The sequence below is a fragment of the Anastrepha ludens genome, chromosome 2 (genome assembly GCF_028408465.1).
Source record: "Anastrepha ludens isolate Willacy chromosome 2, idAnaLude1.1, whole genome shotgun sequence".
Lineage (NCBI taxonomy): Eukaryota > Metazoa > Arthropoda > Insecta > Diptera > Tephritidae > Anastrepha > Anastrepha ludens.
In genome coordinates, this window is record NC_071498.1 from 37,840,870 (window position 1) to 37,865,787 (window position 24,918).

Consider the following 24,918-nt stretch of genomic DNA (forward strand, 5'->3'; position numbering starts at 1 on the left):
TCGTAAGAAAAATCAATTAAAGCAAAAACTCTATTATTAAGAAACTTTTGAGTTTACTTGAATGTGGTTTGCAAACGTTAACCACCTGACCACTGACTATAATACAAACATGCATACAAATGTATAATTAAAATATATTTTAAAATATTATTTAAAAACCCGAACCTATTTTCTTAACTTTAATGAAAGTAAACAATGCATAATATAGTAATATGCTGCAGATGCTACCGTTGCTGGTTCCCACTTGTGTCATACTCGTACATGTCCCGTACAAATGTTCCTCGTCGCAATGTAAAGTTTTCTATTCATTCATAGATACACACATACATACATATATATAGTACAGTACTATCTCGATAATCCGGACACCCTTAATGTTAGGGGTCGTCCGGATTATGGGGGTGCCCGGATTATAGATGATTTTTGTTTTTCAACTAAAGGTTGTTTTTTTGAAATGAACATAACGCAATTCAGATATATGTATGTACATAAATAGTTTTATTAAATACAGTACAATCATACTTACATAATAATATGTACATCTGTACATAATCAAACATTTTTTTATTTAGTATGTACTATTTCATTTCACATTTAGTCGCGAATTTTCTAATGGCATCACGTTTCTTTTTTATGTCAAAAACAGTAGATTTGTTGACACCAAATTCTGTTTCAAACCATCTTAATGATTTTCCTTTATCAAGGAGATCTAAAATTTCACATTTTTTCTGAAGAGTAAGGGTTTTATGAGCCCTTTTATTAAATTTTCCACTGCTCATAATAATAATGTCCACTCAATTCAGTTTGTCACTAAAGAATAAACACAACGCGTGATTTATGCTGTTGCATTTCGTATACATATATTGTTGTTAAAGTACCGCTATTTTACGAAAAACTCACAAAGCAAACTAAAAATTAAAATACATATGTATGTACATATTGCGAAGCAAATTTGAAAAATGTCCGGATTATAGAGTAATAAATGTTAAACTGTCCGAATTATGCAGTTGTCCGGATTATAGATGTGACCGGACTACCGCGTGTCCGGATTATCGAGATAGTACTGTATCTACTAATGGAAATAAGTATCTTATGTACATGTGGCTGTTCGTGACTGCTTACGAATTGCGGTTGTGTAAATTATTAACAAACAATAATAACAATAACACTGCGAAGGAATACATTGAAATATTTGTCGTTAGTTATTGTTAAAATTATCAAGCTAGACTACGAAACTGAACTGTATTTTCCGCGAAAGCTGCATAGTCAATTTTTTCTAGTTACATACAAATGTATTTACTTGAGCGTAATTTACTGTAAAACTAACGATAAAAAGAAGAATTAGGTAGATAGTAAGAGAATTTTATTTACTGTAAATCAAATCATGAAGTATGCAGTAAGGGAATTAATTTTAAGGTGATTAAATTCTTGGCATAGCACACACATATACAGGGTGAACGATATGAAGTGTTACCTATTCAAAACACCATAACTTTTTTGTGTGAAATTAGTTTTTATTGATTTCAAAGACAAAATTGTTCAAAAATGATTACAATTTTAACATATATTCACTTTAGCTCGATATGACCACCTTTTGCCTTGACTATAGCCTTCAAACGGTCAAAAACTGAGTTGCATGCTGCACGAATGTGACCTTGAGGTATTTTGGCCCATTCTCGTATAATCGTTTTTTTCAGCGCATCCATACTGGCATATTTTTTAGTCCTCACCTTGCTCTCCAAAATGGACCAGATGGAATAGTCCATCGGATTTGCGTCTGGCGAATTCGAAAGCCATTGTGTGGACTGAAGTGTGGAACATAATTTTTTAACCATTCTTGGTTCACACGAGTTTTATGAGAAGGTGCCGAGTCCTGTTGAAACGTCCATGGTCTACGACCGAAATGTTTGCGTGTCCCAAACCATTACTTGTGGCCATACGTAGGCTAAAATTCTCGTATGAGCGATCGATCAAGTAAACACGATCGTTTTGTGTGTTTATGAACTGCTCAAGTGGGAAATTTTTTTCATCAGAAAACACAATGTTAGGAAATTCGCCACGTTCGTGTAAGCGCCACAACTCCTTTGCTCTTTCGCACCGAACTTTTTTTTGCTGGGATGAAAGATCGTTTGCTTTTTGGAACTTGTAAGCCTTGACCTTGAGCTCATTTTTCAATATGCCTCGAATGCTGTCTTGCGATATTTTCAGTTGTTTGGCCATTTTTCTTCCACTTCGACGTGGATTTCGTTCAAGTCGATCCTTCACTTTCCGAGCCATTTCTGGCGTTGTTGTGGTTTGTTTGGTCCACCTCCATAGCGTTTTGCAATGCTACCAGTATCATTGTAATGTTTTATAGTGCGATACACAAACATTTTATTCACTTTGAGGTGACTGAGCTCACGAACAATGGCTGGTTTTGATTTTCCTGCCAAATATAACGCAATCACACTATTACGTTTGAATTCCATCACAGAAAAAAAATCAATAAAACTGAGACTGGCTTATAAACAATATATTGAACTGCCATTAGAACAATTTTGACGTTGATGTCATGAGCTGTTTTACAGATACAAGCAGTGTGAAGTTGGTAACACTTCATATCGTTCACCCTGTACATTCTTATACATTATGTACTATACATAGAGGTATCTTCTGAAAATCATATGCAGTGGGTGTTTATTTGAGAGGTAGATATTTTTTATAAACATACATACATACATATGTACATATGTATATACATTTTTTGTTTTAATAAAATATAATAAATAAATGGAAGCACCAAGCCCAAGACGTGGTTTTACTTGGGATTTCGAATTGTCGTCGGTTAGAACGGGAAAGAAACGACTGACTGGCGTGCATTATTAAACTCGTCCAACAGAGTCGAGACCCCTTAGGCTACCAATAACATTCTCAGATCTCTTTCGGACACTCTTTTTTTAAGACACATTTACACGCAAGAACTGGAACCCACCACTAGACGATACTAGTTATTAATAATAGTAATTGAAAAATCCTGGAAATCAGTTTTGGAAGATTTATTTTTAATACACTTTTACATTTAAAAGCTGGAACCTTTCACTGGTCGATACGGGTTATTACTATTGTAATTGTATAGGGCGTCCGTCATAGCCGAATGGTTAGTGCATGACTACCATTCGGGAGAGGGTAGGTTCGAATCTCCGGGCATGAACCATTAAACATTTTCCAATAGTGGTCGCCCCTCGGCAGACAATGACAAATCCGAGTATATTTCCGCCATGAAGAAGCTCTCCATAAAAAATATCTGCCGTTCGGAGTCGGCTCAAAACTGTAGGTCTCTCCATTTGTGAAACAACATCAGGGCGCATGTCGCAAAAAGGAGGAGGAGCTCGGCCAAACACCCAAAAAAGGGTGTAAGCGCCAAGGTTGCAGATCTTTGCCAGCAATTATTTGTGATATGTTGGTTATTATTTTTTCTTTAGCCTTGGCGCTATAGTAATAGAGCGGCACCCAGTTGAACAACGCGTAAAAGTGATCCAAACGTTTTATGAAACTGGTCGTCTTACAAGAAGTGCATTTTGTGCCTTGCGATGTGAGCGATTAGGCACATTTTCTAAACGGATACGTTAGCAAGCAAAACTGCCGTATTTGGGATAGTGCAAATCCACGTGTCATTGAAGAAAAAATTATGCACCCGATTAACGTAGTTTTTGGGGAGGTGGAGTAATCGGGCCGTACTTCTTCGAAAATTATAGCAGTAACGCTGTTACAATGAACTGTGAACGTTGTGCTGCTATAATGACAAACTTTTTATGGGCATGGACTTGGACAATCTTTATCTTCAACAGGACGGGGCCACTTACCATGCATTATTTAACGAAACTTTGAGGTCAAATGGCCGCCGATTTGGCTTCGTTGAACTTCTTGCTCTGGGGCTACGTGAAAATTATAGTCTGTACCAATAACTAATCATACTAAAAAACATGTTAAAATAAAAAAATGATAATTTCGACATATAAAGGGTTTTTCAATTGGCGTGGGTCGATTTTGGCGCCCTGTGGCAGCCATTTTGTTTTGTTGACATCTGCCAAATCTTTTGTTTATTATTCAGTTGTTTATGCCAAATCATCATGGCAAGTTACACGATTGAACAGCACGTTCAAATGATAAAACTTTATTATCAAAATGAGTGTTCATTAACGCAAACGTTGCGCGCATGGCGCCCATTTTTCGGTAGGCGTGGCGACCCTTCAAAGTCGACTCTTCTACGTTTGGTGGCCAAATTTGAGACGGCCGGGTCAGTAAACAATCAGCCAACACGCGTACGTTCAAGGAACGCAAGATCAGCCGAAAACATTGCCGCGGTCCGTGAAAGTGTACAGCAGAACCCGAAGCAGTATATTCCTCGCCGTGCACAAGAACTTGGCCTTTCGCAGACTTCAACTTGGCGAATTTTGAGTCGGGACTTGGGCCTACGCCCGTACAAGATCCAACTGACCCAGGAGCTCAAAGTTGATGACCATAGACAACGCCGTTTGTTCGCTGACTGGACTTCGAATCGTTTGGAAGAGAACCCCAGTTTTGGGCGAAAAATCATCTTTAGTGACGAGGCGCATTTTTGGATGAATGGCTGTGTTAACAAACAAAATTGCCGTATATGGGACGACACCAATCCACACGAGGTTCACCAGGTGATAATGCATGCTCAAAAAGTTACCGTTTGGTGTGGATTTTGGGCCGGCGTCATTGGTCCGTACTTTTTTGAAAACGACGTTGGTGAGGCGGTCACCGTCAACAACGATGATAACCAATTTCTTATGGCCCATATTGAACCATATGGACCTAGACGACATGTGGTTTCAGCAGGACGGCGCTATGTGCCACACAGCAAACGCCACGATTGACATTCTCAACATCTACCCGCCCTTATTGAAAACCCCTTTATATTCTTATTGGAACACCCTATATTTGAAAAATCATTATTTATATCAAAAAGATACATAGATCTTTAATATTTTTATTTAATCACTGTATTGCAGGAATATTGCAAAGTATGAATAGGTTGTTTAGTTTTGTGCAAGCGGCATATATCATAGATATTTATTTAAATGTGTGACAACAACAATGTACTATAGAGAATATTAATATTTTTCTCATTAATTTCAGGTAATCAGATGACAATTTTGAATGCACCGCCGAATGAATTGAAATGAAAGCTACATTCAGAGCATACTGAACCTAGCTGCAGCAACAACAACCACAAAAACCAACAATAACAACAGCAACAACTACTACTACTACCACTAAATCATATTTACTACTCAAAATATCAGCAACGTCTGACTTCCATATTTGTATTCAAAACCACGCACACCAAACGACAGTAGTAATAAACTAAGTATAAATAAGTATTCAAAAATTATCGAAAACGATTATAACTATAACTAAGTACAGTGTGTATCAAATAGCAGACTCTACAAAGTAATCATTACTAAAACTAAACTAACTATTGCAGTACGAAAGACTAGACTACAAAGCATAGTTCTTTGCAGTTTTTGTATTTTTTAGCTGATTAATTCAAATCGTATTGATAACTCGTAATTTAAATGAAAAGTTAAAAAATATACAAATGTGAAGTGATTTATTCCTATTTTTTATTGGTTCAAAAAGTATTTGCTTTCTTATTTTACGCGTCGTAAATGCCAATAATTGATGCGTATTTAGTTTTACAAAGTAAAGAATAAACACAACACAAAAAAGAAAAAAAAATAAGAAAAATTAGTAGAGGTTAGGTACTAAATTTTTAGTAAAAGTTAGTCGCATTTCTACACATATGCAAATATACACGTGCACACCCACAAATAAATATACGAAAGATTAGCGATATTTTCATTGCCAAAATTACTGTTATTATATTTTATTTTAATTAAAAATTAAATTGTATGTACATTACATGTATGCAATTTTATTTATGTATGTACTTTATTTAATGTGTTATATATGTAGTTTTAAGCTTTTGCCTTGCGTTCCAGCTTTTATTTTTAGATGTTTTTTCTTTTATCCCTTTAAACTGCAATTGCACTTTTATTGTAATTTGTAAACCATTTAATTTTAATATATTATGTATACATAGGTATATTCAAAAACAAAAACAAAAAATACGTTACACAATTGAGAGGAATGCAAAACGTAAATACTTGTAATCAATTAATATCAATGTGATTTAAGCGATTTTATCAAAGCTATGCAATGTCTTAAAAACTACGTTAAATAAAAAAAAGAGATTGTTCTATGCAATGTTGTTGTAAATTTTCAAAAAGCGCAAAAAGCTAAAGGCAAAATATAATAAATAATATTTAAGTACTACAAATAAATAAGTGAATATAAATCGTAACGAAAATTTATTCCAGAAAAATCAAAAGAATTATACATCAATTATAGTAGTAGCAGCGTTAAATAAAATTAAATTAAAAACAAGATTAAAATATGGGCATTAAGTAAAACTAAATGAGTTAAATATTGTAACTTCGCGCATTCGTAACTGTATTTGTTGTTTTTTACAATACGCATATTGTAATGCATTATCGATTTGCTAACAGCAAACAATGCAAATAACTGATATAAATAAAAACATAAGTCTTCTATAAATTTTTTTATACTGTTGTAAGCTAAAGTGCCATTAGGTCTAAATTGTGCAGAAAAAACGAAATTTTTTTTCGAAAACGAAATCACCGCGCAACATTACAGTATCAAGTTATATTTAACTTACATATGTATTTATGCAAAACAAAATTTTATAATATTCCCTAATTGTAAATTTAATTCGTATTGCCAAAATCCATAGATTCCTCATGTATTTACATTTAAACAAAAAAACTTTTACATTGCATTTTTTTTGTGACTGGCACTTTTATATAATTAACTGCTGTACTTTATATAAAGGCAAATTTAAATACATACATACATATTATTTGTACAAATTTACGCAAAAGTTATTTTTCTCTTTATTTTCAAGTTGTATAAACATATAGGGCGAAATCTTTTTTTTTCTGTTTACTTAGCTGAAAAAATTCTAAATTCTAAATTATTAATCATAAGCCAGTAAATAATAAAAACCATTTTTGCATACATTAAGGCTTAACACAGCTTTCGAGTGGTGTCTCAGAGGGTTGCTGCAAGAAAGTCTGCACCTGAAACATTAAAAAGTAATTTTAAAAATTTTCCATTGTTGTTGACTACAATTCGCTATACATGCATCGTCCTCATCTGACTACTGTCGTTTAAGTTCAAGAAAGCACAAGCCATTGGTTAGTTCCAAAGGGCTTCTGCTTTCTGGTTAGAATATATTTATATAGGATTGAGTTCATGTAAAGAAGAGTATGGGATAGTGCGGCTCATATTTCTAATATCCATTCACCCAAATCTGACACATTAGCGAGTTGTAAAAAATATTTTTATAAACACCAGCTAGCATTTGGAGGTGGCCCCGGACTTGCAGCATACGTATAAATCAGAAAGAAGCAGCATGTGAAGGCACCCCGCACGACACTAACCACCTTTTCACATGCCCCATTAAACCCACTCATCTAACACCCCTCTTCCTCAGGACGCAACCCGTCGAAACAGCTACTTTCCTGGGCCTACCGTTAGATGAGCTAGACGAAGACGACCGGTGATTACGATACACTGACAGGGCAAAGGTACTGCTACAACAACAACAACAAGCGACTTATAGCGTAAATCTAAATCAAAAAGAAGCTTCTCTTGAATCTTCCTAGATTGTATGTCACACTCTAATGGTTATTATTTTGTAAAAGACCATAACAACAGCTGGTTCTTAGAAATGTTTTACAAAATAGTAATATTATAGTACAGTTTTCCTTTTAACGTGGCTGCCTGAGAGAGAAAAGTCTGCGTGCTAAAAAAGTCCACGTAAAAATAACCAAATTTTAACGCAAACCGTACAAAAATAATTTCGGCACAAAAATATTTTATCTCAATTTGCATACCAAGCTCCTAATTGGGGTAGTGAAAAAGTTGTGCTGTCCTGTTCAAAGATTTTATTAGATTTGTATTTGCGTGTAGTTTGTCTTACAAAATAGGGATAAAAAATCACAATAAAATAATTTTATCTTAAATTAATATTAAGCCAAAAAAAGTACGAAAATACTTCAATTCTTAAAGTAATACGTAAGCAAACATTACTTTATCGGAGGACCAACCCCTGGTGTCGGAACCCGAGAAAGTAGATTTTCATACTACTATCACGGCAACTACTGGGGGCGAGATCCTAGGGGCAGTGGAGTTTGACCCAATCTATCGAAACACCATATTTCCTAGGTCTACCGTTACATGAGTTAGACGATGGCGATCGGTGACTACGCCTATATTTGAGGATGATGCGCGATCTGCAGATTAGCCTGCGACACTCAAAGGTAGAATCCGTGACTCTTCTCATTCGTTTTTACGACTCGGCGGAGAGCTCATTTTTATCCAAGAATTGAACTCGGATGCCTACAAGTTATGCCGGTCGTAGGTAGGACCAGAGCTTGTATTTTTATTAAGTAGAATCTTTCTATCTCTTAATACAGTGACAGCGAATATCAGCTCGGGGCTAGAAAGGAGATCTATTTGGCTAATGCATGTCGTTATATAGTTCGCGTTAGCATTCCATTGTTTCTTTTTTTCAGTCACGACCGGATTTTGTCAAACGCCTACTAAATATTAGGATAATGGTATATAAAATGGTTTTCGAGCTCAGTAGCATTGTCTAAGTGAAGTCGCAGTAATCTCGACGAAAGTTTAATAGTTGAGGAGGAGGTGCTGGGCTCTTTCGCACTTTCAGCGCCATTGTTGTTATTTTGTAAGTTAGAAAAATTCCGCGATAAAAGTAGAGAAACTGTATTACTTTTTATATTGTCGCCACCTTAGGGTGGCTCCATTGAGAACTCCGCGCAGTAACAACAGAAATATACACTGCAGAGATTCATTTCAAGTGCACTTGGAGAAAATTACCATAGTTGGAGTTCATCACTGCGGATTCTTTAAAATTATAGTTGGCTATATTTTTATTTTTTGTAGATTGCTGCTGAAGTGATAGTACCTTAGATAGATAGAGAGATAATTGGCGCATACACCCTTTTTTATGTATTTGGCCGAAATTCCTCCTCCTATTTGTGGTGTGCGTCTTGATGTTCTTCCACAAATGGAGGGACCTACAGTTTTAAGCCGATTCCGAACGGCATATATTTTTATGAGGAGCTTTTTCATGGCAGAAATACACTCGGAGGTTTGCCATTGCCTGCCGAGGGGCGACCGCTATTAGAAAAAACTTTTCCTGCATTTTGGTCTTTCACCGAGATTCGAACTAACGTTCTCTCTCTGAAATCCGAATGGTAGTCACGCACCAACCCATTCGGCTACGGCGGCCGATAGTACCTTGCCGGATGTAATTTCGGGTCGTCCCATTAGTAGATACCCGTCTGTAATGGAAACGAAGGGTGCTATTATTATTATTACTCCAGTTTACAAACTCGGTAGAGGTTTCATAAAATTGCAAATGCCTGCGCCAGATACACTTGTTTGAGCCACGTCTTTCTGTCATATTTGCCATTATCAGCTGATAACGTCGGTAATTCTTGCTTTCGACGTTTGCTGTCGTTAAAGTTTAGAGTGTGTTGCCTTAACAATTGATTTTTCATACACCCATATAAATATTTCTGCAAAGATTACTCAATACGATTGGCAATTTTCTTTTATTTGTATGCACGGAAAGGTTAAAGTGCTTTACTGCAATTTGTTTTTTTTTTTAATGAAATATTTTCTTGCTTAAAAAAATATGCCCAATTACAGTTCTATATACACAGTTAAGCATCCTCCTGAAATACCACTGGAAAACTGTAGCGCGACAAAATATCTATAATAACGCACAAATTTCCAATGCATATTAATAATGAACGTACATCTCCTTTTCTAATATGCATGCATGTAAGTATATGTATGTGAAATACAAAAAGGGTTTGTAATTAAATTTAAAGGATGAAATTGAAAAATATGATTTTGTACGTATTTTATTCACTGATCAAACATTGCATGCAGAAGACTGGAAGTTTAAAGTCATATGCATGTACATGCATACAAATATACATACATATGTACATAAGCATGTTATATTTCTAAATATGTTTGGCTATGTATAATACTTGTCAAGTTTTTATGTACTGACTGATTTTTTTTTTTTTTTTGTTATTATAATTTTCCTTTCCTCTTCTCTTTGAAACGCAACGCATTGAATTTTACTTGGAGCTAATAAGTTGCATGATAATAGAAATTAAAATAAAGTTTTCAACCCTAATTGGTTATACTTATGAACATTTTTAATTGGCCACGTACACACGCTAAATATATGCATGAGCAAGTGTATGTGTATATGTACATATGTATGTATGCTCCCATGAAGCTTGCAGATAAATCTAAGCTATTGAATTCTAATTCCAATACTGTATGCGATTGAGGGTACTAATTTTCTTCTAATTCATAACTTATACGTGCCTGGGCTCTAGAATAATCAGAAAACTGCAACAGTACGTTGCTCATCCAACACACGCCAGGAATGAATGAAACGAAAATATGTACATACATATATTTATGGTCCCGGATTTACTGGATTTCCAGCTGAATACGTAATAAAAAAATATTTCTTTGGTCATTTTTTTTTCGCAACTGTTTACTTGTTAATATTTTTTTTCTATTTAGCGATGTTAGAATTAATCTTTGACACAGTACATTAGGGTCCGTCGTAGAAGGATGGTTTCGTGATTACCATCGGTGGGCACGAAACACTAAATATTGGAAAATGTGTTGTCTAATCGCCGCCGCTCTTCGTTCCGTATAGTTAGTAAAGTTTGTTTATTTTGTTATTTCGAAAACAATTAGTACTGAAAAACGCTGAATGCTTGATAAGTAGATCGACTGTAAAAACCGCGAATCTAAAATCAATAAAAATTTACATCTAAGTGTTTTGTTTGAAGACTGACGAAGCTTTAAAGCCAATCTGACCATATATACATGCATACATACCATGGTTTTTATTGTGATTCTTCATAAAGTAAATTCCATGTAAAACCTGTGTAAGAAAAAAGGACCGCGATTATTCATGAAGTGTAAAAGATATATAGGTATTTAAAAATTTCTTTTTTAACATGAAAGTATGTACAAAACTACGAGTCGCAATTACTCAATAAGCCGTGTCGTCTTTATCGTTGCCGAGTATAGCCTGACATCTTCTTAATGCTTTGAACCAGCTTTTCGGCGTAGCTCGTCGAAAAACAGGATTAGATTTTGCGAACTTGACGCACGAGTTGCTTTAAATCATGGACTGGCCTTCCGGCAAGATGCGTTTTCAGAGTTCCCCACACATTTTCAATGATTTGTTGTTTCTCAATGTGCTTTTCTGAGAGTAGTTGTTTTGTCGATGTGGGACGGTAGGATATGTTCACTTCCCTCAGTCGACGTTCGATGGTGTTGATACTCACATCTATTCCCTTTTTAGTAAGAACTGATTGTGCTTGGCGTAGTCACAAAGAAGTGTCCCGCTTAAAAAGTTGAACGATCACTTTATCCTGCTTTTTTGTCGTCACTCGCTTCAAGCAGCGCTCGGAATAGTCATCAACATATTTGCACACCTTATACCGCTGATTCCGCATCACAACAAACTTTTTTGATTTCTTAAGCACTTTTCGGCGCTTTCGAATGCGTGCATAAAAATACCGTCTCAAAACGCTTCGCCTACTTCTCACTCATTTCTTTTTGGTTGCGTTTACGGGAAAGTTTTGAACGACACTAACCTGAGTTAGCACTGGCGTCGTAGCGCTTGAGTTGGACTATTTCGTTGCAAAAAGCTGAACCAAATATATCTTGAAGTTACAAGAAAAAAACCGGTTCTTTTCTCTGAACAAGGACTGTATGTAATAGCATTACATGAAATTTATCTACGCTTCGTTTTGTTTCCCTTGACCATACTCTAGCAAATAATGGGGTTATTTTGTTTACGCCTCTTTTAAGGAAATTGTGTCTCCTGCTTATACAATAACTAAAAAATGCTCCAACTGCGCTAGAATCCTTTTCTTAATTTTTTTCACTCAATAAGCTTACGTTACGACTTATTTCAATAAAGGTGTGATCTTTATAGGTATTTCTAAACAAGAATCTAAAGATAAAATAGACATCGTTAAAAAGTTCAAGACATGAAAAAAAGTTTCTTTATTAATTGCTTGAGGGATAGCGTTTGTCGTTCTTTTTACTACTACAAAAAAGAAACTTATACATATTTCTGACCTACTTTGAAAATTTAATACTAAGATTTCCAATCTTTTTCTTCAAAGTTGAAATATTTATTGTAAATTAATTTGTACATCAATGCTAATTGATTTTATTGTATTATATTATTTTGCAATATCCATACATATATTATACATAATATACTTTAAAATAATATTTGTATTTATGTATGTATGTATTTTTAAGATAAAAATTTTGTAGTCAGTTTCGGACGCCTTCTATCGATGCAAAATATTTGTCTGAGTAGATGTGTCGAAAACGAAAGTTTACGAAATTTTCGAAAACGGTCATTCCCGTGAATGAGATTAAAAATAAAACAAATCTCAAATTTATAATTCATCCTATGAGGGCGGCCCTAATGTACATACATGCAATGTATAAATGAATGCAGACGTGCATATACATATATATATTCACATATACAATCCACCCATATATACATATATGTATGTATTTTCAAATAAAGAGTACGAATTCGTATAACTATTAACAGCTTTTGGTTTCCATATAAAGTTAGCAAAATGCAAATCCCATGCACTTGGATGTTGCGCAGTATGTTGCTATACATGTTGCCAATATCATCGACAAACATTATAACATGATTAAAGACAACATTCTAGTGCACCTGTAGTCCACTTATTTTCATGTACATACATATGTATGCGTGTTTGTATGCAAATACCAAAAGTTTACTTTCCATGCAAAAAATTTGTGAATTCCCAATGAAGGAAAAATCGATTCAACGCATAAGCAACGATATTAATGAATTATAATCATAGTTATAATAGTAGAATAGAATAGAAATCCCACGATTATGCAATAAAGTAGCAACCAATATTTTTTACAACATTTAAATGTTTAATGTAACAATGAAATAAGTAAATTTCAATTTTATACAAAGAAAGAAAAATACAAAAAACTGAAAGCGAAATGTAAGCGAATTATACGAAAAACCAACCCAGAAATGCGCATTTATATGTATGTATATTAGTTATTACACATGTTTAATATGAAGCGTGTTGGAGAGTAGATCGCCAAGCAAATGGACGTGGAAATGTCAGCACAATACATGTGTGTTATTAATAATAAAAATCGTTTTTTTTTTATTACTATTATCGTATTGTAGGTACTGTATATTGTATGTATTATTATCAATTTTTGATAAAGAACACCTTTTTTGATAGAGAACTTTTCTGTAGTGTGCAAATTTTATCGCCAAAAATAAGAATAAATATATACTTAAACAAATTGTAGTTTTTTCTCGTAAACAACTTAACGAAAAAACAACGACGTACATATATACAAATGTATGTGCATACCTATATGTACGTACATACATACATATGTAGGCATGTGCATATATTAAACCTAAAGTGAAGTTATTTAAAATTGCATAAAACTGAAGGGAAACAAAAAAGATACCGAAACTCGTAGAAGTATAGAAAAGAAAATTAAAAAACAAAAAATACAAGAAAAGGCATCGATATAAAAATGAAAAAAAAAAAAATGCATGACGAGTGCGTGAAATTCTCTTTAATTATTCCATATTATATTGGTAATTACAATGCAAGCGAATTTGAGCGCATGAATACCTGTGGAAGCGGAATTTAAAAACAAAAACTTATATAATTAAATGAGATTTCTAAATAGGCATACAGCTGCATTCAAAATAATAGTAGTGTACCAAGGGGCAAATTAAGACAGCAAAAATAAATAATAACAATTTGAGTACGGATTTGTTCTTGTTGTTGTTGTAGCAGCATAAACATTCCCCATACTTGCATATAGGGAATGCTACTGGAGTGACAGTCCTTGGCCGGATATACATAAATCCGGGTCGTTTCGGTAACGTAGAACCGACTGTCGGGGAAACGAGTAGGGATTTGTATTATATTTTGCTTTAGCAAGTGAAGTTAATTAAAAATAAAGATGCCAAACAAATTTCCTCATTTCGGTACACCGTTTCTGTGACTCTTCTCTATCAAAGTTTTCAATCGACAGTAGGGACTCGATCTCATAATAGTGGGTTCGGTAACAAAACTAGCCGCCACCCAATTGTAAAAATCCGTAAGTAAAAGCACTCAAAAAGGACAACGTCTAAGATCATTTATTTCCAAAACGCTCTTTTCTGTAACGTTGTTTCATAAAAATGACTAAATTTCAAGGAAAATCGTAAGGAATAAGTCTAAAAAGCATCGTACAAATGCAGATATTTCTGAATAAAAAACATTTAGCTATGATAGGAGAAGATTCGAATTTCTGTGCATGAACATCAAATGATATCTAAAGTCATTGGCCCGGATGTATTAAATATGCTAACGATGAAAAACCTGGGTCCATTGGGAGTAGGATATTTCACAAGGCTATTCAAGGCGGCCGCCGTAGCCGAATGGGTTGGTGCGTGACTAACATTCGAAATTCAGGTTCGAATCTCGGCGAAAGACCAAAAAATGAAGGAAACGTTTTTTCTAATAGCAGTCGCCCCTCGGCAGGCAATGGCAAACCTCCGAGTGTATTTCTGCCACGAAAAAGCTCCTTATAAAAACCATTTGGCATTCGGAGTCGGCTTAAAACTGTAGGTTCCTCGACTTCTGGAAGAGCAAAACGTGAGGGGGGACGAGCTCGGCCAAACACCTAACAGAAGTGTACGCGCCAAATATTTATTTATTTATGTATTAAAAATGTTTGTTATTGTAAATTTTCCAAGTCAAAGATATTAATTTATATTTTGTTTGTGTTATTTTATTGTTTCTAATGTGACCATGAAAATTATAATTTGGCATAGCAACCTCGCCAATACACTCAAGCAAAAAGACCAAGCACTCACACCATCACACACTTGACTGCCTGTTAAACTCACACCAAGGGTGCCTAGTAAGAGTAACAGTGTTTTTACGTGTATTTTTGTACTATGGATACGACCCCATTTGCAAAAATTATAAATCTTCCGATAGGGTGATTATTTTTGCATGTACCGCTTATAAAAAAATTACATTTCCTGTCATTGCTTGCGTTTTGGGTCCTTACCTTGTAAGCTATTTCTAATTGTAAATATATATTAAATTTTTAGTTCAACTCCGGCGCTTACACCCTTTGTTGGGTATTTGCCCGAGCTCCTCCTCGAATTTGTGGTGTGCGTCTTGAGATTGTTCATAAGCACTACTATTGTTTTGACCACAACTGTACATAAAATATTATACATACCACATAGCCGTTAATTATGATCGTTCGCTTATTGTAGGTGTTGATTAGCGATTCATAACGAAAAAAAAATCGGTTTTGAAGAAAAAGTTTACACAACAAAAACAAACAAAACAATAAGAATAAACTCTTAAATTTGTTATTTGCTAAGTGACTAGGAGGCAATCGTAATATAATGAGCATTGCAATGAGAAGCAAATAAATATTTTTAAAAGCGATTCCATAAAGAATTTCTCGAGTTTAGAAGTTTATCAATAATATAAAATAATCCGATACATTAATAATAAGAAATTTTAGGCAAAAAAAAAAAAAATAAATAAAAAATAAAATTAAAAAGTATGCAAACATTTTACAGAAATAAATACAATAAAATTATATAAAATAAACGACTTTTTGTCCATATTCATGCATAAGGGGATAGATATGCATATACTATATATTAGGTGAGCATACAACATAACGTACATATAATTTTAATGTGTGTTGTCTGAAACCTGCCATAAGCCATCATTATTAGAGCTCAGTCCAAGGAAAGTTTTACCACGAGTAGGTTTCCGGGTTTAGGAGATTTTTTGGCTAAAAAAAATTAAGAAGTATACACGTAATTAAAAATAAGGGAAACTCAAGGCGAATTCATTCAAGGTGGTGGCACCAGAGTAACTGATTTTACGGCTTTATGTTTCGATTGTGAAAGCGGTCTGTTTCTCTGCTTTATTTATTTGTTTACCTTTTCAAGGGAATTTTGACAATCAGAAGAGAAAATTGCAACAAAAAAAAATATATGTAAATATTGTTGTTGCTCTAGTGCCACCACCTTTTATAGATTCGAATTCTTGATCAAAGTCTTATTGATTGGTCAAGTGGTGGTAGCATAACAATCTGTTTCCCATATATACATATTTTTTATACACTGCTAAATCCGGGGTTTTCCGGTAACATAAGTCCGAGTTCCATGGGAATTTAGAAATAATAAGCGGGCTGCTTTTCCCCCAAAAAAAGTCTATTGCTCGTAAAAAGAGTATGGATGAAACTTTTCATACTTGAAGCCTAAAGCCAACATCCCATACGTAAAAAAGCAGAATTGTCGATTTTGGAGTGAAGATCAGCCAGAAGAATTGCAAGAAATACCAATGTATCCAGAAAAGGTCACAGTTTGGTGCAATTTATGGGCTGGAGGTATCATTGGACCGTACTTCTTCAAAGATGCTGCGAGTCGTAACGTAACTGTGAATGGCGAGCGCTACCGTGAAAGGATATCCAACTATTTTTTGCCCAAAATGCAACAGCTTGACTTGCATGACATGTGGTTTCAGCAAGACGGTGCCACATGCCACACAGCACGCGTAACAATGGACTTGTTGAGAGGCGAGTTCGGTGAACATTTTATTTCACGTTCGGGACCTGTCAATTGGCCACCCAGATCGTGCGACCGAACGCCTTTAGATTATTTTTTGTGGGGCTATGTTAAAGCTCATCTCTATTCAGACAAGCTTGCTTCATTTAACGCATTGAAAGACAACATTAAAGCATTTATATGTGAGATACCGGCCGAAACATTGGAAAGAGTATGCCAAAATTGGACTAAGCGGATACACCATTTGAAGCGCAGTCGCGGTCAACATTTGCATGAAATAATCATCAAACATTAAATTTTATGGACGATTTAAATAAAAATGTCATACATTTTTCTGAATTTTACGTGTTTTTTTTTTTTAAACTTTCCTATAGCTCTTAAAAAGTCAACGTTTACTTATATATGGTTTTTCAGTAAGAGCGCTTCAACTTTTTTTTTTTTTTAATAAAACACAAACGGTTTGACTTTTTTAACTAATTTTTTTTGTTATCGAGTTTGAACATATACATTTAAGTATGAAATTCGATTTCTTTTGCATGACCACCGCGTGCACGTTTTACGAAGTCCAATCGTTGAACCCAATTTTCGACCACTCTTTTGCATAAATCGGCCGAAATTCCAGCAATTTCGCGTTCAATATTGGCTCTGAGCTCACAAATCGTCGCCGGCTTATTACTGTAGACCAATGATTTCACATAACCACAAAACGTGACGGCTTGTTAAATGGACCGTAAAATGGCCGTAATGCTCTTAAAGTAGCAGCAACAGAACGATTATTTTGATAAAAAATTTGCACGATTTGCAATCGTTGCTCAAGTGTGTAGCGTTCCATGATGAAATGTATACTAATGAAGTTTACAAATGACCGAAAAAGAAAAAATATTGCGTCGTTCGCCCTCCCTATCGGAAAAAAGTTGAAGCGCACCTATTGAATAACCCTATATAAGCAAACCATTCCCACTACGCCAACATACAATAAAGCTGTGAATCAGCTCGACTCTGAGCTACCCGAAATATTTAATCGATTTTACGACACCCAAGCAAGAAGGTACCGAACGGTAAAAATTTTTTGATGTTTGTAAAAACATAAAACTCTTTCAAAACAAGTTTAAAGCTAACCGTGATCAGCTCTAGGTGTCGTTTTGAGTAGATGAGGCCAATTTCAACAAGTCTACTAAGGGCATATACAAATTTTCTCAACAGCAACCATATAAAAAATTTACCGATCTTAAGAACACATTTTTTGTGTATTGTCAACTACAAGACTAAGATTTCTGATATCACTTATTGCTCCATAAATCTCCCATTTTGAAGTGATGTACGGTGATCAAAAACGTGAGTTTAGGAACAAACTGAACTTAGCTTTAAAGAATGTTCCTAAATTCATTAACTGCAAAAAAAAGTTTGATGGTACATATTTAATTATACGCTTAGTTTTAACTTAGGGGACCATCTCAATGTTCGTTAGTGATACTTTTCCTATTCCAGATAATCGGAACTCGTCAACCAGCGTAACTTTTTCGGATACTAATTTTTGTGTAATCACCTGGCACTCAGTAACTTTGTTGCCCCAAAATATAAAAGTTTAACGATCCCTAGATCTGTTAGTGCTGTTAGAAAGGGGAATTCGTTACTGACTTTAATTAAAAATATTGTATAAAATCTGCATGATGCTTTCAGTGCATTAACAAATAGATATTTATCTTCTTCTTCTTTCCCTCTGTTTTCCAATGTTGCTTTTCATTTACTTATTCTCCACCTTTTATTTTCTTTACTCTAGATTTTTAGTTTTTATAGTTTGTAGTTAAGTTTTAAAATGTTGTGCTTTAACTTGTCAATGCTTGTACAATGAAAATGTTTCACTTTACGCCTTACTGCAACGGTAAAGTAAATATGTACATAAATGAATAAATAAATACAAAATAAATTAATAAGAAGAAATATTCGAATAATCAGAGGTATGAATAGACATATATATGTACCATTCGAAATTCAGAGAACGTAGGTTCGAATCTCCGTGAAACACCAAAATGAAGAAACAGTTTTTCTAAGAGAGGTTGCCCCTCCGCCGGCAATGGCAAGCCTCCGAGTGTATTTCTGCCATAAAAAAGCTCCACATAAAAAATATCTGCCGTTCGAAGTCGGCTTAAACTAAAGTGAACCAATAAAGAAATTATTCACAAATTTTTAAGAAATCATTTGCGTTCGATATATTTCATTTTTAACTATTCAATATGCATAATTGTTGTTTCAATATTAACGGTAACTCCGTTTAATACCCGTTGTTTTTTCATAACTGAACTGCAAAGGTTAGTTTCGTTCCTAATATTTTGTCATTGTCGTTGCAACTTTTTATGAGGGAAGATATGAATAAGCAAGCACCGACTGATTTAAAAGAACTTATGGCGAAATATCATTCCGATGGGAAAAGTGTGCGTCAAATCGCGGAAATTTCGAAAAAAAAAACCCAAGCCGACAGTATGTAATATATTGAAAACCATTATTTTCTTAGAAAAAGTAGTACTGGAAGACTGTGCAAGAGTAGGATTCAACGTTTAATAAACGAGAGCCCGAAAAAATCTCCACAGTAACCTATACAGAGCGTACACTCCTAGAAAAAAGCGCCTTCTCTCAAGGAATGATGTGAGAAAAAGGTTGAACTATGTTAAAGAAAACGTTAGTAAGCCGAATGATTTTTGGAGCAATATTATTTTCACCGAGGAATCGAAATTCAACTTATCAAACTTGGATCGGATGGCCGCAGTTTTGTCTGGCGAAGGGTAGGTACAGCGCTCAATCCGTCTAATGCGGTTGGTAATGTGAAACCTGGATTCGTTTTGTTTTATTGATGGCAATAAATTACTAAAATGGAAATATTGAAGGAGCATATTCCCAAAACTGTCGAAAAATTACAGCTACTAGCAACTTTCACCTTCATGCACTACAATAACCCGAAGCATACTGCGCTGATTGTGAGAGAATGGTTGCTTTACAATGTAAAAAAAATTGTACTATCCTTCTGAGAGCCCAGATCTCAATCCCATTGAGCAAACGCCAAATTAGTGGTAAAAAGTCCCTAAAATCAGCCATTGAAGAGGTATGCGAAAATATTCCAAGAGATGGCTCTTAGTAGAGGCCATGCAACGACGTCTATAAGCAGTAATTAGTGCAAAGAGATACTGCACAAAATATTAATTCACTACAACAACATCAACTCGTCAATTTTCCTTTATTTCCATATTTTCATTACTGTCCACTTTATGCTTGAGTTGTAAAATTAGGTTATTGCTTTGTTTACTGAACAACTTTCGAATAATTTAAATATTATAATATTTTCGTGTTTTTATAATAAAAGATTGAATTTAAAACTTTATATTGGTTTCTGCCTTTTGAAAATTGAATGAACCGTTCTCAAGTTATAAAAAATTGAGGTCAGAACAAACAAGTGTCCAAGTTTATTTTTGCTTAACAGTATATTATATTATATAACAAATAACTGTTATATGAAAAAAAAACTTATATTACTTCAGTGGAATAGTAATTATTTGAATTTGAAGTTTTGACAAATGTCGTTGACCAATCCGAACTGTTGTCATCACATGTACTCGATTACAGCAGTCATGGATACAGATATTGATTATAGAGAACCAATAATTTGAAATTTCATAAATGAGTTTTTTTATAATCTCTATAATGTTGTATTTTGTAGCTATAAAATAAAGCAGTTGCATGCATGCGTGGTACCAACTCAAAGCGAATTGAGTCCATGCATCACTCTTGGTCCCAACACACATTGAACCGGTAGTAGCAGAAGAACAGCTGATTTGATATTTTTCAATTTACTTGATCCCTAAATTGTAAAATTTTGGTTTGGGGTCTAATCGTGATTTTATATTTAATATTATTTAACATTTAATTGTATTTTTTTATTTATTGCACAATTAATTTTTTTCTTTTTTAGATTTAACTACATATGTACATACGTTTATAATAATACATTTTTTACAATTCATTCTATACGCTAATTTTCGTATAATTTACAAATAACTACAACCATAAATCCTCGCGGAACTTACCGTTCCGCTTAAAAGTTTTTATTGTTTCTAAAGCTTCCTCGAGTGTTATTTGCTGAATTCGTGCCAAACATTCCACAATTGCTTTTTCAATTGATTTCGAAACCGAACCACCATCAGCACAAACATACAATACAGTATTCTCTTGCACTAGAAATTCAATCAATTCCGTAGCATTCGCTAATATTTGTTCCTGAACATAGTGATATTTTGCACTGGGCACGCGAGACAGACACTCAAAGTACCTTTGCAGTACACCAGTACTATAAAACGCTAAAACATTCTCCCTATGCAGTATACTCATTTCTGTGGCAGCACCTGCAAAGAGCCAAGTATCGCCTAATGATGTATATGCCCCATCAGTAAGCAATTGTTCCTTCTTTTCTAAAAAACCTAGAAAAGGTGCTAAAGCAGTACCAACACCAATTAGAATATGATTGTTTTCGCTGGCTTCTTGTGAAGTGAACCGAAACTCGCTGGGATGCCGCGCGTATGCAACAACTTTGGGTAACTCCATGGGTGTCTTAGCCTTGAAAAAGGGCATTCCCAAACTTTTTAACATATTCGTAGTAACACCGGGGTTTTCCGCGAGTATTGAAAATATAATTTTTATTTCTTGGGATATTACGCTGTTAGCTATTGAATAGGGGCGTGGCAACAAGCGGGGCAAGTGCTCAATAAGTACTTCTAATGTGGGCTTACACGAAGGACACAATTCCATCAGTTGAAGTAAAGTCAGACCACGTTGTAAAATAAGTTCATTATAAGAAGGGCTCCCTTCTTTGGATGATAGACAGCTCAGAAATTCACGTTCATCCGTATTTTCACAGCAGTTAGCCAAGCTATTAAGGAACTGTTTTTTTGGAATGGCATGTAGATTAAGACAATCACGCAGCAATTTGAACGGAGTCCAATGTGTAGGAATGTAAGGTGGCAACTTGGCCGTTTTCTTTGTGCATTTTGGTGAAATTTGCAGCTCAAAAGTGCTATTTGATTTATTTGTGAGATCCATGTGCTGCAACAGTGATTGCACGTCTCTGCTGTTGTTATACGGTAGTATACCTATAGTATCCCCTGGTTGGTAGTAATTGCTGTCTGCTTGCTAATGAAAATTATATTAGACGTTCGTAAAATTAAGTATTTAGTACAATTATTCACATAATACCATTTCCATTATTAATTCCATTATGCACTTTTCTTTTGTTTCATCATCTTGTTCAGTCAATATTTGTACTTCCTTAATTGGTACTTCCGCGGGCAAGGCTCCAGGTCTAGAAAACGGCCAAATAAGGTCGGAGCATTGGAGCTGGGCATGTTTTGTTGACTGTCGTAACAAAAATATTTACTTTTAACAAATACACATTAAACTCATCTTCATCTCTAACCTTCAGTTCGTCCAAATCATCTGCAGAAGATATAATATACATCGGTTCTGACACTTTTGCTGGTACATATTTATCCAATGTATAAGCTTTGATATCTAATTTATCAAAATCAGTTGGACAAACCATATTTTTGGCAGAATTTAGACGACTTTATCAACAAAGTATTATCTTGACAAAAGCATGTAGCTTACTAGTGTTGACAATCCAAAAAAAAAATCCCTACATACTCCTAAGAATTATCGATTAAATTTAATCGATGAATGTAGATTTTAAAGATTTGAAATTTTTTATTGTTATGATTGTTATATACATACCTATACCAACATGGCACTGTAAACGATTATAATTTATAAAGGACGACAAGGTTGTTTATTTTTAAAATTAACTTAAACATGCCATGTATTAAATAAATTTAGCCTCATTTTAAAGTTTAAGGTAAAACTACTCTGCTATATATTGATGTAAAGGTACGTTTACACTTGAAAATTATCTCGTTTAAATCGTGTTTACCAATCCGCTCGAAATAAAAGTTAAATTAGATGAACTGCAGCAAAGGCAAGAGCTGGTTCTACATATTTACCTTTTCTCCATATCATTAATAATAGTTAAACAAACAAAAAACACCGAAATATTCCACTAAAATAATTTCTTAGAAGAAAAACCTTTCACAACAGTATTGCCAGCTGATTGTCACTTTTGCAGATAATCTGCCATATGTGAACAGGTAGATTAATTTTGCAGATTTATTGCTGATTAATCCACGTGTGAACTTACTATTATGTTAAAAAAAGCTTCTTATGCCACAGATTATGTTAAAAACCCCCTATTTAAATATAAATGTTAGGGGAAGATCTCGGATTTCACTATTAGAGCATATATGTCTTATCGCATTTCTTGCAATCATTGTCTTAACATTAGCGTTCATTACCCCCGCCATTTACATGCGGGAATACAGCGATCTAAATTGCTCGCTGTCATTTCCCAGATGATAAACAAATTAAGTAGAAAGTATATGTTTTTTTTTGTTTTTATTTTGTATTTATTTTTTTACGCGAAATATAAGGTTTTTCTATACGTACATATACTTCCATACTTTTACTTCCATACATAATGACCGCGACGAAATTCATGATAGGAGAAATACAGAGAAAAAAAAGAAAAGGAATATGCTCTCAAGATGAATTTACGCATTTTAATCAACTAAAGGTTCTGAAACTGTCAAACTATCATCACCCGTGGAATTAAAAAATCGTTTGGATCTATAAATATTTTAAAGTTTTCATAAGCGTCTCTTCTCTTAAATTTGCTTAAAGCTTTAGAGACTCTTTCTAGGTGTCAAACAATTCTCCAACCCCCCGTACGATTAAAGCCATATGTACTTTTCTATATCCACAAAATAACTGATGAAAAATACCAGACTGTCATTAGGAAAATATTGTTACAATTACGATGTTTCACGATCCGACTGGCAACAATAGCGAACGAGAGGCCTAAACAAAAACATGAACTAGTCTTGATGGCGACAGCAGTAGCGACACAGTGCATTATTTCTGGGTCTACCCCTATATGAGTTAGTGCCCATTTACACGATGTCTCCTCTGGAAGGGAAACATTTTGTTCGGTGGTGAAGGACGGCCGCGGAAGAGAGAAGGGAATTTGTCTCCTGTACTGGCGACACGCTTTGTGCTTCTTATTCGTATTTGCAATCTTAAAGCAATTTTTGACAGTTGCTTCATTCGTTTTCTTCTTTCGTGGAAGAAAGTTCTAAGTTATGTGTTGATTTTCAAGCAAACGGAAGATAACAACGAAGACAAACATACGAACGCTGCTTGGGAAATGCACAATTATTTTTGCTAGTAAAGTAGTATAATTTAAAATAGTTATGGGACATGTTTATGTTGATTTCTAATTTTTCCCTGCATTTATAGATACTCAGTTTAATTTTAAGTTAATTATTTACATATGAAGTATTTTTAATTTAATTTTTTTTATTCAAGTATAAGAATTTATAAATATATTGCAATAAAAAAACCAACAAATTATTTATTATTTAACCAGTTTGCATTTTTCATTCATATATTTAAGAAACTGTTGTCGAACGCTCTCTGCTTTACATGTAAGCGCGTGCTAGAATACATCCGAACCAGACGATGCTAAAGTATTAAATGTCAAAATGTCGCCGAAAACAATTTTGCCCGTGTGTCCGCGAATGAGACATGAAAAGAGAATTTCCAGTGTCTCCATTCCAGATGTCTCCGTGTGTAAATGGGGTGTTAGACGAAGATGACAAGTGACTAGTAGCGGGTGCTACAACAGAACTCGCCAGAAGATATGAGCTGCCAGATCTAGAAATTACGATAACTATTAAGCACTTGTATATAAGCCGAGGTGCATCCGCATGGGCTATTCAATTTGAAATTAAACTTCTGAGCGAATAAACGAAAAGTAATAAAGCCATTCAGGCTTCATTTGAACGTGTACACTTAGAAGTAAAATGTTGAAAATAAAGTAAAGCAAGTGTGTTACCATTAATTTTTGTGTTTTATTCAACAATCCAGAGATCGAACTCGTAGAGATACTGTAAGAG

At 34.5% G+C, this 24,918-nt stretch overlaps 2 protein-coding genes and 1 long non-coding RNA gene across 3 annotated transcripts in view; 2 read left to right on the top strand and 1 right to left on the bottom strand.

The window, feature by feature from the left end:
- The window catches only part of LOC128868793 (serine/threonine-protein kinase PAK 3), a 43,943-nt gene extending 38,675 nt beyond the window's left edge, over positions 1 to 5,268 (top strand). The window contains exon 2 of the mRNA XM_054111311.1: positions 5,146 to 5,268. The gene's annotated coding sequence lies outside the window, so the exon portion shown is untranslated. The remainder of the gene's footprint in view (positions 1 to 5,145) is intronic.
- Positions 5,269 to 17,609: 12,341 nt separating this feature from the next.
- LOC128868845 (uncharacterized) lies at positions 17,610 to 20,246 on the top strand. The gene is made up of 2 exons (XR_008455165.1): positions 17,610 to 18,283; positions 18,362 to 20,246. It is a non-coding gene; the product is annotated as an uncharacterized LOC128868845 (long non-coding RNA).
- A 528-nt stretch (positions 20,247 to 20,774) lies between these two features.
- On the bottom strand, positions 20,775 to 22,533 carry LOC128868799 (methionine synthase reductase). Its single transcript, XM_054111324.1, has 3 exons — positions 22,332 to 22,533; positions 22,112 to 22,270; positions 20,775 to 22,048 (listed from the first exon to the last, which is right to left on the bottom strand). The coding sequence occupies exons 1-3, from the start codon at positions 22,455 to 22,457 to the stop codon at positions 20,921 to 20,923; spliced, it is 1,413 nt and encodes a 470-aa protein (XP_053967299.1). The 5' UTR covers positions 22,458 to 22,533; the 3' UTR covers positions 20,775 to 20,920.
- Between the last annotated feature and the right edge of the window lie 2,385 nt (positions 22,534 to 24,918).